Here is a 13,567-nt window from a genome sequence, read left to right as displayed (position 1 = left end):
GTACATTGATTCACATGGTCTGTTTATCTGGATGCTTTTTGCTGGATGTGAACGTTTACATTAGCTACCATTAAAACAATCTTCTTTCACACATCTATCTGTTCCATTCCTGTGATCAGGGTGTGTGGGGAGCCTGTTGCCTGCTGCGCTTGTTTTCGGTCTCCTTATCACTTACACAGCAGATAAATTATGGATTGAGTAAAGAGACCTTGGCTTGTTACTTGTGATGCGGCAATGGTGAAGCAGAAAGAGCTATGTTGGGAATCTGCCTTATTTCTTGCATGACTGGTTAATTACGATTCAGGGGCTCTTGTATCGATGTCACTCCAATTATTGCTCTTCTCTCTGATCCTGTCAAAAACTGTTTTATCCTCGCTAATGCCGGCACTCCGTGTAACCCTTCTTGTAGGATAAATACCAGACTAGAGAGTTTTGCCCTGTGAGCCAGGGAAATTGGACTGGCTAATGGCTTACATTTTGTCTTTGAATCTGCAGAGCATGAGATAAGAATCCTGTTAAACAGAAGGAAGTAATTACATTTTTATGAATCCACTTTATTACAGTTAAAATCGTAATCTGAATTATATTGGTGTCAAAGAAAATAGATTTCTGCCTTAGCCCTCTTTATTTGCAGTTTGTATAATGTTACATATATTTTGGTTGTAGTTTTTGTGGGAAAAAGGGAACAAAATCAAAAATATATTTTAACCCTCCAATGGCCAATGTTAGGACAAGACTTGCGTTATTTTTTTTATAAAGATTTTCCCGTAAAGATTATTTTTTCCGTACATTTTTATTTACTTAAAGGGTTGGTAGTGTTAATATAATTTGATTCTTTTAAAAAAAAAAAATTGATTGGTAAACTCCACCATAGAAGCTGAAGAAAATCATTTTTAATCAGCCTTTGCAAAAGGTTCTATGTAGTTGACTCTCTAATGGTGCTATCAAAGTGGAATATTTACAGTCGTTATAAAAAATAAAAAAAAGACTAATGTGGCAAATATGTCTGAAATGTCCAACGGTTACATATATACTTGAGCCTAAGTACGTCTTTATTTGTGAACTGTATTGTTTTAAAAAAGATTAAGTGTGTACAGTAGAAGTACCAGGGTCCTGATTGATGGTGATGGGCTGCTTCCATAGATAAGGTACTTCCTAGAGTAGACTACCTGGAGCTCTCCCTCTTCTGGGCCAGAGGCTTAGGTATGGGGCGCAGCTAGCCTTGAGTGGGTAGGAAGTGGTAAAAGGGGAGAAAGATGAAACCGATATAGAGCCGGTGAAACTTATAGTTTCCAGGGGTATATATGATATATTATTGTCTTTTAATGGACTTACCTGTATAAGGTTCTACCCACAACCAAATAATGCGCAATGTATCCTATTTTGTACATAGAAATAAATACCGTATTTTTCGCTCTATAAGACGCACCTGCTGATAAGACGCACCTAGATTTTAGAGGAGAAAAAAAAGGAAAAAATATTTTGAGCTAAAAAAAATTTATTACAATAACTGAATAAGCTATGAACACAGTAAGACACACACAGACACAGTAAGACACACACAGACACAGTGAGACACACACACACACACACAGTAAGACACACACACACACAGTAAGACACACACACACACAGTAAGACACACACACACACACAGTAAGACACACACACACAAACACAGTAAGACACACACAGTAAGACCTCCCTCCCTAACCCCCCTTCTCAGTATCTCCCCTCTAACTCCCTAACCCCCCCTTCTCAGGATCTCCCCTCTAACTCCCTAACCCCCCCTTCTCAGGATCTCCCCCCCCCGCCCCGGTCACTTACCTTAAACTCCTGTGTTGGAAGCGTGAGGCGTTTGTCTCGGGTGCCGGCGCTTCACTGCTGAGCGCCGGCGTCTGACGTCATATGCCGGCGCCCAGCGTAAAGCGCCGGCACCCGAGACAAACGCTTCCAACACAGGAGTTGAAGCGCTGAGGCAGGCGGCGGTGGCGGTGGCGGCCGCCGCCAGCAAAGGATTCCTGTATATCTGTCAGGCAGGGGGGCCCGAGAGTTGCCGAGCGGTTGTCTTCAGCAACCGCTCGGCACCCCTTGGGCCCCCCTGACTGGCAGAAATCCAGGACTCCTCTGCTGGCGGCCGCCGCCGCCTGCCTCAGTTGCGACCCCCGGATTTATCGGCGTATAACACGCAGGTAGGGTTTAAGCTCCGGATTTTAGTTAAAAAAGTGCGTGTTATACGCCGATAAATATGGTATATCGTTGCCCCCCCCCCCCTCCCTCCCTGCCTGCATCTTCGCTCCATAAGACGCGGCTGATTTTTCATCCTACTTTGGGAGGAAAAAAACTGCGTCTTATGGAGCGAAAAATACGGTATATATATAAATACGATACATGGAACCCTAAGGTCTGATACCCAGTTTTTTTGTATGTATGTTTTATCAATTATATTAACATAAATAATGCATGTAGCATTAAATGAATGTATTGTACTGCATTTAATGCGGTACAATACTAATTAAATACATTGAATACAATATTCAGTGTAGTACATTGAAGCCAGCTATCAAAACTGCTTGCATTGGATTAACATTGCAGATACCTAGAAACACTCCAGATTTCACAGAGAGAAAATCAGAGATGATCTCCATGCCTTGGGTCAGTGTGTTAAATCTCTGGGTGGGGACAGTGTTTGGCCTCAATCTGCTACCCCTCCGATTATCTGCTCCGTTTAAAGGCGCACTCCACTGCCCCATGCAGCCCCCATACAATAAAATAAGCTTTACACCGAAATGCATTGTTGTGCACCCACTTTGCATACTTAAGTATATTTTCCTTGCCACATCCATAATAAGCATTACTTTTTGTGGTCAAAAACATATTAATGAGAAGCCAACATGTCTTTCATAATGTAGCTTGAGATCAAGTCTAAAATTGTGAGCCTGTTAATCCTAAATGGATACAGTACAAGAAGCTGAATTACTTAAAGCCCACAATTAATAATAATAATAATGAAGTGTGATCCATATGGGATGATATACACAAGAGTTCCATACGAGGCCTTTTATGTACATCTGGTCTGTTTTGGTATTTTCGACATTGCCTGAGGTTTTGGAATGACTTCCAGCTGAACAAAAGGTTCATCTGTGTGTCTTTGAGGTTAGACTGTGTTAATTAAAGTCGGGCTTCCCAATGAATTAGGCCTTTGTAATTTTTTACTTTTAAAATAGTTCTCAGCGTGCCATAGGTTTTGTGGTTAGGAAAGAGTAGCTTTTGGCAAATAAACAAAATTGGAAAACTGAGATACATGCCTCCTAAGGGAAAGAAGGTTAATTTATATGCTAGTTAGTGTATGCTTATATATTAAACCCGTTGAATTTATTTGAAGGTATTTATAATCCTTTTTATAGCCCGATTTAAGGAATGTGGCAATGGACCTGTTTTAAAAGCAGTAATGTTATAATACGATGGTAGGATAAGCGTGATGTTTTTTTTTTTTTTCTTTTACCTTCAAATCACATGGCTCCTTGTAAGCTGACAAAAAATATCTTACGTCATCAAACCAGTTCAGATCCTGAAATAACACCAACACATGCTCTTCAAGAACAAATAGTTTTTTATTAAATCAAAGGCAAGAAAAGAGTATATAATTAGCTTAAGGTTACTTGAGCTACGCAGGGAAAGCTCGTGTCCGCCTCAGCCAGGGCCCGCGATTGAGAGCACACTGGACACGGCGACGTAGTCCCATGTTCCATCAGACCTTCAAGCTAACAACTGCGCAACATCTTTTATTGCTTTGAACAGGTCAGTAATGACTTAACTAGATTCTAATGGGACAATAGCCGAAGGTTCACAAGCACTATGTGTGTGTTAACTACATGCAACTATGAACAATAGCCTAATGTTAACATGTGTGTGACTATTGTACAGTACAAAGCCGAACATCTACAAAAGATAAGCCGGAACGGAACAGCACAGAGAATAACTACGTGAGCATTAGGGAGCCATAAAAAACAACTCCCATCACATTCCCACTACAGAAATTATACAATGTTTTTAGAGCAGGTGGTTGGGGTCAGGTTGTTTTGTGATAAACAGGAGGTGGGGCCGTGGGGGGTTATGTTTAGGACGAAGTGGATAAATCACTGCTGGCATTTGTGTCCTGTGCCAACAGATGGCTTGTTTCTTTCCCATTTCATAAAATCCTCCAACCTTTTATTTCTTTCCTGAATATGGGTTTCAGTTATTTTCTGCCAAGAAGTCTACATTAATAATAAAACAATAATAGTACCAGAAGGTGTGTGAGAATCTTCCTTTAATACCAGCCATCCCCTGTAGGCATGAAGTAGATTAGCATTGAAATGTATGTTTGTTTGTTGTTTTTTTTTCATTTTGTTCAATAAACTTTAATTTCTCTGCAGGTCTGGAGGCTGCCATTTTAGGCAACCATGTGATATTTTGGCTGACTTTTCCTGCTTAGACACCACACTGAGCTAATTCTTTATGGCACCCAAAATAAAGACCTGCTTATCTCATGATGTCCACTCTGTAGGCTTTCATGAGGCAGATGGGGTTTTCTGGGGTTTATTCGCTACAGGGAGAGTTGTGGTTTTTATGGTTTAAGAATACCAACTTTAGAAGTTTCTCCAGCTTGCCTCGTATAATGTATAATCCAATGTGTGAGTAGACTTTGAAGAACCTTCACAGGCTTAACTATACATTATTCGACCAAGTTACACTTGCATCAGAATCTCACATAACCCATGGGTTAGGAGGTTAAACACTCTCCTGTTAACTCTTACTAAATAGAGCCCTCTGGGTCATTAAGCTTTTTTGTGTGTCTGCTCCTCATATTACCTCCATTCTCTAAAATATGGGGAACAGTGTGCAGCTGCAACTCTATTGGGTTTTACATGTTATGTTGAGCGGCTCTGCATGCTGTATCATTTAAGATCTTATCTTTTGGCATTACCGCCTATGTTCTCTGTTTATCTGCTAGCTGATGTGCCCAGCAAGTGATCTGCTCTGACCTAGCAATGCATCTTACAGGTAGCATATGTACGCTTACGCTAAGTATATGTTTTTTATGCAAAACATGCTTTTATTTGGCACAGTAATGTTACAGATGTGTAATTATCACCCCAACTGTTGCTTTGACAATACATTTGGCCTGATCTAATTCTCAATGAGCAGTTTTCCGCACAATTGCTTTGGTTTGCGAGCAGATGCTGCCTGGGCGGCGTTGGTGCAGCAGCAGAGAACGTTGGAGTTTGCCGCTAGCCATTGTTGCTGCAGGGCATTATCTCCCAGAGAGGAGCGTGTTATTGATAATATCTCAAGCCTACTTTGTGATCTCTGTGGGCTGTCAAAGCAGGCTTGTTTTGTGTATCATAAAATCATAGCTGACAGGGCACATTACGGAGCTGCAATTATCATTTGTATTACTGATTTGTTTCCTTTATGTATTTATTATAACAAAGTAGATGGTGGCCTCAAGCTCGTGACCTGGTATTAAAATCTGTAGCTCTGCGAGATACGGAAATCCTTTCAATGTGATGATGCTGGGTTTTCATTACTTTAAAAATGCTGTTCCACATAAAAAGAAATTAGTGTTTTCTTTGGTAGATCTGCCATTTTATTATTTTAATGTTTAGAGCCACATTTTTAATGGAGACCTGTAAAGGCGGCGATTCTCCTATGTATGTCAATTTTTTTTCTTTTCACAGGTGAAGAATGCTCATTAAAGTACTTAATGTGAAACTATAATGTATCTCTATCTCTAGGCATTGAGTCTGCAATAACACTGCAGAGGCAAATGCATTCCATCTTTTCTAAAATATATAAAAAATATATATATGGTGGCTTTTGTTTTCTGTGTTATATCACAATTTTTTTATGTAATTATCACTATTTAAAAATAGTATTAGAGGGCAATGTTAGAGCACACTAAAGGCACCATTGTATGTCTAATATGAATAGTCTCAGTAACTTAATGTACTTTTTTGTTCTTTCACTGCATACCTTCCAACATTTCATACTGGCAAAGAGGCACACTTTATGTAGATGTGTTTTGATTAGCGATGGCTACGATTGTTCTGCAGGTTATTTTACCATGTTATTGTTTTATAGGCCTGTAGGTCTTATACTCATATCCACCAAACAGAAACAGGTCCTTCCTAGAAAAAGAACGTTTGTTTTGCGGCCGGGTACACAAAGCCGTCCTAGGCAAACTTAATTAGTGTAAAGCACTTATTCTGTGATTGCCTGTATGTTGGAGGTATGCTTTTAGGACACAAACCATAATGGCCTGGTACCTTCCACCATAAGCTCAAGGGTTTGAAAGGGGTTGTTTTTAATTACCGGTACATTTTGATAAGTGTATAAGTGTATAGAATTGTAGAAGAAAAAGGCATATGCCCGAGGAAGTGAACTGGGTTGCCTCGAAAGTTTGTGCTCTTACACTTGAGCCAATAAAGGTTTTACCAAATCTTTTTTTTTTTTTTTTCTTTCAATTTATTTTCTATTATGTTGGGGGAGAAAAATAATGGCCCCGCGTTTTATTTATATATACAACTTGTCTGATACATTTCCTTTTCAACACAATTTTATTATGTGTTGTGTTCTTGAAGACTGTCTGTATTTTCCCCTATTTCTACAGTTGTGCAACATCACGATGAAATCCTACGCTTTTATTCATGTCTTATAACTCAGATGAATCCTAGGGGCAGGGAAAGGGTAAAATATGACTTCAATTTTGACGTGACAATGCTAGCATTGACCACAAAGTCATATTTTTATTATTTGCTTCCCATGTAATAGTGTTATTATTTTGTCCTAGAACACCTATTCAAGAGAGAGACAATAACAAAAACTGCATTCAGAAGCTATGACAAAGGCGTTCTTCTTCCTGATGCCGACTGAAGACACAGGTTACCTGGAACTGCCTTGTGTCTGACTAATTCACTGGACTTACAGTCCTTTTAGCCTAAGGAATGAAATGGATAAATTAAATGCTAAGGAGGGCACTGTAGCCTCAGGATATCATGTGTCTAAAGTAGAGTATGTTGTTTGTAAGTGACAAAAGCAGGGGAGGCCTATGGGCACATCACATGGTTGTCTTTGTTTTTGAAAGTGTGATTGGTATATATGAACATATGAGAACATTGAGGTTTATCTGGCTGCTAGATTTGTGTGGCTGAACACTATGTCTGTGCAGCCAGACATATCTAGCTGATCGTTAGTATGGGACACCAAAGGTCAGCAGCCAACCGGCATATGCCCTGTGTGCCACATGGCCACTCTAGGCCTGGACTGTTTCTTGTGGCTTATAAAACTTTTAAAATATGTTTTTTCCATATATGACTACATGTTTACATGGAATAAGCCGGCTAACTATAGGCTACTCAGACATGTAATTCCATTAGTAAGAGGGAGCCATTCTGTTTTCTTAAATGCATGAGTTATGTGAGTTTTTACAGTTCCTTTAGCATTTTAATGGCTTTCTGCCTTTGTGCCCATTATGGTGAGTTCTTGCTGCCCCTGATCGAAGGCACATTGGGATGAATGTTAAATTTGTAATGGTACTACTCTATGGTGGGGAAAAACTACGTCTGGTCTGTGTTTTGGGAAGTTTCCTGGTGTGAAAATAACTTATTTTTTTTTTTTTTTTAATATATTGGAGTGTGAGAATTGTATTGGTGATGACTAATTAGTGTTAAATGGTCTTTAAGGAGACACTGGTTGCTAGATGATATGCGGCCATGATTTGCCAATTCTTCTGAAATGCTCCCCCCTTCTAGAACCAGGCAGTAAATGGGTGGAGGTCTCTCCTTCTCCCATCTTGAGGCTGGTGATTAGAGGATTGCCCCAGAGAAACTACGATCAGCCAGCGACACTGGCTCGTGGCAAGTCAGTTTCGTATATGCCATTGTCTTAAATAGTCAAATTTGGAAAGTATTTTTAATGTTTATTTTAGTGTTATTAGATAGTAACTCTGGGTTCATACAGAAACTTTTACTGCTAATCACTGTGCGGATGATTTAAACATGTTGGTGTAATTGAGAATGGATTACAATTTTATTTTCTGTAAAATATTTTTTTTTCCTGGTATCCAAGCGCAAACCTAAGATTCTGAGACTAAGATCCAGATCCCCCGCACCGCTGCAGGGGACCTGGATCCTCCTGTTCCCCCCCCACACACACACACTTACCGGTGCTTCCTGCTGTATTGCCGGGGCAGCGGGTTGACGTCTACGCGATCCGCGTGGACAACGTCCGCTGCAGTCGGAAGGAGGTGTGGCTAGCAGCGGGGGTTGTCTGCGTCCGTCGCGGATACCTTCCCAGACTGTCAGAGATCAGAGTTCCCCGCACCGGTTCCCCAACTCCACCTCCTTCCGGCTGCAGCGGAAGGAGACGTCAACCTGCTGCCCCGGCAATACAGCAGGAAATTGGAAGCACCGGTAAGTGTGTGTGTGTGTGTGTTAAATGGGGGCATAGGGCATTTCTGGAATGCCTTATACCCCTATATGCCACTCTGGCACTTAGGGGGTTAAAAGGCATATTATGGGGCAGAGTGGCATATAGGGAGTTATAAGGCATTTCAGGAGGCAGAGTGGCGTTAAGGGGGCATTTAATAGAGCACTCTGCCTCCTGAAATGCCTTATACCTCCCTATATGCCACTCTGCCCCATAATATGCCTTTTAACCCCCTAAATGCCAGAGTGGCATTTAGGGGTATAAGGCATTTCTGGAGGCAGAGTGCTCTATACAATGCCTTTTAACTCCCTTAATGCCACTCTGCCTCCTGGAATGCCTTATACCTCCCTATATGCCACTCTGCCCCATAATATGCATTTTAACCCCCTAAATGCCAGAATGGGATATAGGGGTATAAGGCATTTCTGGAGACAGAGTGGCACATAGGGGGTCAAAAGGCATACCATGGGGCACAGTGGCATATAGAGGGTTAAAAGGCATATCATGGGCCACAGTGCCATATTGGTGTGGCAAGCCTGGGGGCAGATGTGCGTAACTGGGGGACAGGTTGGAAAATACAAGGAAATAAAAACAAAAAAAATATTTTTCTCAATCATAGCTTTTATTTAAAAAAATAGTTTACATGAATTAACATTTACTGGTAAAACTTTTTTCCTTTAGGGTCGTCTTATATTCAGGCTTTTTCTTTTTTTCCTAAATTAATATTCAGATTTTGGGGGGTCGTCTTATAATCACGGTAATTCTCTGCTCACAGCATATTACCAGCTTTATTTTACTTTCCTGTTTGTATTTTATTTAAATTATTATTATTATTTTATTTTTTTTTACAAAGGACCCAGAACGCTGGGATACAGGGTTTACACGACACTCCCCTGCAGTTTGCTATACAAGCCAGAGACAATTTATAATAAATATCAAGGCTCGGCATCAGGGCTCATAATCTCTTTAAAGGATGCTTTAAGAGTCACAAATCAAATAAGTATTGATATGAACTAATGTGTTGGTGCCATCTTTTCCTTAGAGACTGTGTAAAGTCAGTAAAGTGAAAAAGTTAGGAAATGTATTTAAAAAAACAATTTTTAAAAATGTTTATATTTCTCCCAATTGATAAATCCTTTGTATTAGAAACCAATCTTTTTTTTTTTTTTCTTCTTCTTTCTTCAATATGGGGCAGCGATCTTGACTTAGAGGATCTGCATGACTTCCCTAAGATTAAGTTATTATTGTTAAAATGAAGATCCGCTAGAGCCTATCAAAAAGTAATCAGATAAAAAAGCATTCTATTGTTTTGCCTCTGTTCCCCTTAGGTAAAATTGTAATTATACTGTATATCTTGAGTTATTTTTCAAATCCTATGTATCTTCCTCAACATAGGTAGTATCTGTTTACTGGTGTTAATCAGGAAAGAGGAATTAGAGTGGACAGCATTATGTTTACTTGGCCCATGTTTGCATTTCTTGGCATTGTATGGATTTTGTTATCCATTTCAATGTGATCTTTGTCCTTTTTATAACCTCCAGGATACAGCATTTTCAGCAAAACATTTAAAAGAAGCCTTTTATACGACTATGCGTTTCAGTACTTGTCTACCTTACCCTTCCAGCATTCTCTCTTTCTCTCTATCTCTTAAAGTGCTTGACAGAAATTCCAAAATGAACAATCACCCTGTGGAAGCCTTCTGTTTACCCACCTGAATCAACAAATGGTTCCTTTTGAGAAGTGACCTTGAGTTTACTCTATAGATTGTGTTTTCCAGTTAGTATGTAGCCGTGTGAACTTTATGAATTAAAATTTGTCGTTTTCCAAATTCTACATTTACCTTTTTTCTGTAAATAAAGCCCATTGTGCAGTGCTGCCTAAATCAGTAATGGTACTAATAACTAATAGTGGCTAGAACTGAATAAAATAGAAGTATAACAAATTAACCAAAATTTCTACTAGTACTACACCCTCCCTACTTTTAAAGAACTACTATTTATAGTTAACATGATCTTTTTTTAAAGTTTGTTTTTAAAAGTTTTAAATATGGCATTAAATTTGTTAAGGTTAGGAACTTGCTTTTCCAATAACTGGCAGTGTTACTGGATTTCTGTCCTCTAAGTAGCAATAAAATACTTACAAAGATGTTTAATTTGTTCTGTGCTTAGATATATTACAGCAGATGCCACATTTTTCTCTTTTCTGAAGTGTTCTCCGCTGAAGGGATATATCAGATAAAAATGTCAACTGTGTTAGCAAAGGCAAGATATTTATTGGACAGTAGTTGTTATATGTGTATTATAGTTTAACACATTATTTTATATATCTTTTGCAGGCTCCTACATGATTGTAGACTCTTCTAAACATGACCCTGGGGAAAAGGCCCGTCTCCAGCTGCCTAATATGAAGGAAAATGATACTCACTGTATTGACTTCAACTACCTGCTCTACACTCAGAAGTGGGAAAATCCTGGGACCCTGAACATCTTTGTCCGGGTGAACAAAGGCCCACTTGCAAACCCAATCTGGAATGTAACTGGTTCTACTGGGAAAGATTGGATGAGGGCTGAACTGGCAGTTAGCACCTTTTGGCCAAACGAGTATCAGGTAAAACACTATTAATTTATTAGCATAACAGTATTGAGAATAAAGCCCATGATATGTAATACTGCTATAATCTTTTCATTTCCATATTAAGAAAGGCTTTGTAAGGAATGTCCACCTTTTATTAAATCTGCTAATACCAGATTTGCTGCCGAATGTATGTATGAACTTCTTGCTTTAAAAAGGACAAAATCCCAAAGGCACAATCATGTTGTGATGTATGTTTTTTTTTTTTTGTTTTGTTTTTTTTTTTTGTTTTTTTTTGCATTTTTATCAGTTTTTTATTCTGCTGTTTGTTTTTTTTTTGTCAATTCTCCGTTTATTGAAACAAGCACAATAATAAAATACAGAGGTGACAAGGACAAAGTGTACAGTATGCAACAATCATAGAGTACAGAGTAAACGACAAATACGATCCACGGTAACAAATAACCAATTACACCAAATCAAATACAGAAGAGGATCGAGGTATAACCGCACACCAGAGTCCGTGAACACCTGCGTCGGCAGAAAACAGGAACAGTAAGTCCGTGAAGCCAATGTGGTGCCAGCAAACGGAGAAACAGGAGAAACAAAAAAAAACTGGATAACAACACAAAAGAAAACTGGTCCCTCAATGCGGAGGTAAGACACCAAAAGGAAATAATGCAATCGGACAAAGGAAGAAAGGATGTACACACAATACATTTAATGGTCAGAAGACGGGGTGGGTGGAGTTGTCTGAGAATCCCTGCCAGGGGGCAACCGGGGAGGACGCCCATAACCTACAGCAAAGAAACGGGCTGATGTCACGAAAGACAACCAAGGGAGCCACTTGAGGCCATTTTTGTACTCCCGCCCCCGGGACGCAGCCACAAGCTCCTCCATTTGATAAGTGTAATTAACCCTGGAAAACCAGGCTTCCAGTGGGGGAGGTCCCGGCCTCTTCCAGAACCGCGGGATAACCGACTTAGCAGCCTGAAGCAGATGAATAGTTAAGGACCTCTTGCATGCACCGAAGGACAAGGGAGTATGGAGAAGCAACATAGATTCAGGAGAAGCAACAAAATCCGGATCAGACACATCTACAATTACCCTGGCCACAGCCCCCCAAAACGGACGGACATCCCCACACTCCCACCACAAGTGAAGAAAGGAGCCGTCCGCCTCACCACACCTCCAACACAGGGGGGAGACCTGCGGAAGGAAGCGGTTTAGCTCCAGTGGCACCCTATACCATCGGGACAACAACTTAAACGCACACTCCTGTACCTTAGACGAGATTACACTTTTGTGGGTGAGTAACATAATTTTCTCCCAATCAGCGTCAGTAAACTGGATGGAGAGATCCCTCTCCCAGAGACTAAGATAAAATGGCTTCGAGGTGCAATGAGCATCAATTAAAAGTGAATAGATGTGGGAGAGCAGGTGGGACGGCTCAGTAGACAGGACACATAACTGTTCAAAATTGGTGAGCTCCCTGGTAAGAGAGGCGTTCGGAAGGAGGGAGGAGATGTAATGTTTTAGCTGGTGGTGCAAGAATACCGTCCCGAAGGGGGGGTGGGCCTGACCAATCAGATCAGCAACAGGCTTAAACTCAGTGCCCTGTAAAAGGTGATAAACTCTAACAAGGTTCGTCGTCAGACGAGGGAAACACCCAGATATGCCCCGTCGGAGGTCAGCGGGTAGGACCGGATTATGGGTGAGCGGAAACAGGGGGCCCGGTGAGGTAGTAAGGAGACAACGGTTGGCGAGCCTACCCCAGACCCGGAGCGTAGCCGGAATCGTGGGATGGTTGTGCAACAGGAGCCGGCGAAATCGGTCCGGTAACCATGGCACTGCTGATATATGATGCGCCAAAAATGAATTTTCTAAAGGTACCCATAGCTTCGGAACCTCCAGCGACCACTCCACAACCCTGCGAAGATGTGAAGCCAACCAATACCACTCCACATTGGGAACCCCTAGACCCCCCCTATGTTTGGGTCTAACCAGATGATGGAACGATAGCCTAGGACAACGATCCCCCCAGATAAATTTACGGAAGGCCCTATTGCAAGCCTTAAAGTAAGCCCTGGGGAGAAAGATAGGCAGACACTGTAATAGATACAAAAACCTTGGAAGTACAGTCATTTTAATCACACCTATACGACCGAACCAAGAAATATGTGGCACAGCCCATCTACGAAGGTCGCTGAGCACCGAGGAAAGTAGGGCGTCAAAATTTAAAGACCGGAGAAGGGAGAGGTCCCCTGGGATCCAAAGACCCAGATATTTGATAGCCGTGGGTTGCCAGCGAAAGGGAAAGGCCCGTACCAAATGGTCACGTAGAGGGGGTGGAACATTGATACCCAGAATCTCCGATTTCTGAAGGTTGATAGCATAATTAGAGAGATCCTTAAAAATTTTTAATTCCCTAACGATGTGTGGAAGCGAAGTGGACGGGTGAGTGACCATGCAGAGCATGTCATCGGCATATATTGCAAGCTTATGGGTATGATTGGCAATATGA

At 40.8% G+C, this 13,567-nt stretch overlaps 1 protein-coding gene across 1 annotated transcript in view; it reads left to right on the top strand.

Annotated features, from left to right (window-relative positions):
• Positions 1 to 13,567, top strand: part of LOC149275962 (receptor-type tyrosine-protein phosphatase kappa-like) — a gene marked incomplete at its 3' end in the record, with an annotated part of 88,995 nt that overhangs the window by 22,280 nt on the left and 53,148 nt on the right. The window contains exon 4 of the mRNA XM_089504076.1: positions 10,808 to 11,079. Coding sequence (XP_089360202.1) covers positions 10,808 to 11,079 — 272 coding nt within the window. The remainder of the gene's footprint in view (positions 1 to 10,807; positions 11,080 to 13,567) is intronic.

The sequence above is a fragment of the Sceloporus occidentalis genome, unplaced genomic scaffold (assembly GCF_023333645.1).
Source record: "Sceloporus occidentalis isolate IW3139 unplaced genomic scaffold, rSceOcc1.0.p SCAF_254, whole genome shotgun sequence".
Taxonomy (NCBI): domain Eukaryota; kingdom Metazoa; phylum Chordata; class Lepidosauria; order Squamata; family Phrynosomatidae; genus Sceloporus; species Sceloporus occidentalis.
This window is presented reverse-complemented; position numbering and strand designations above follow the sequence as displayed.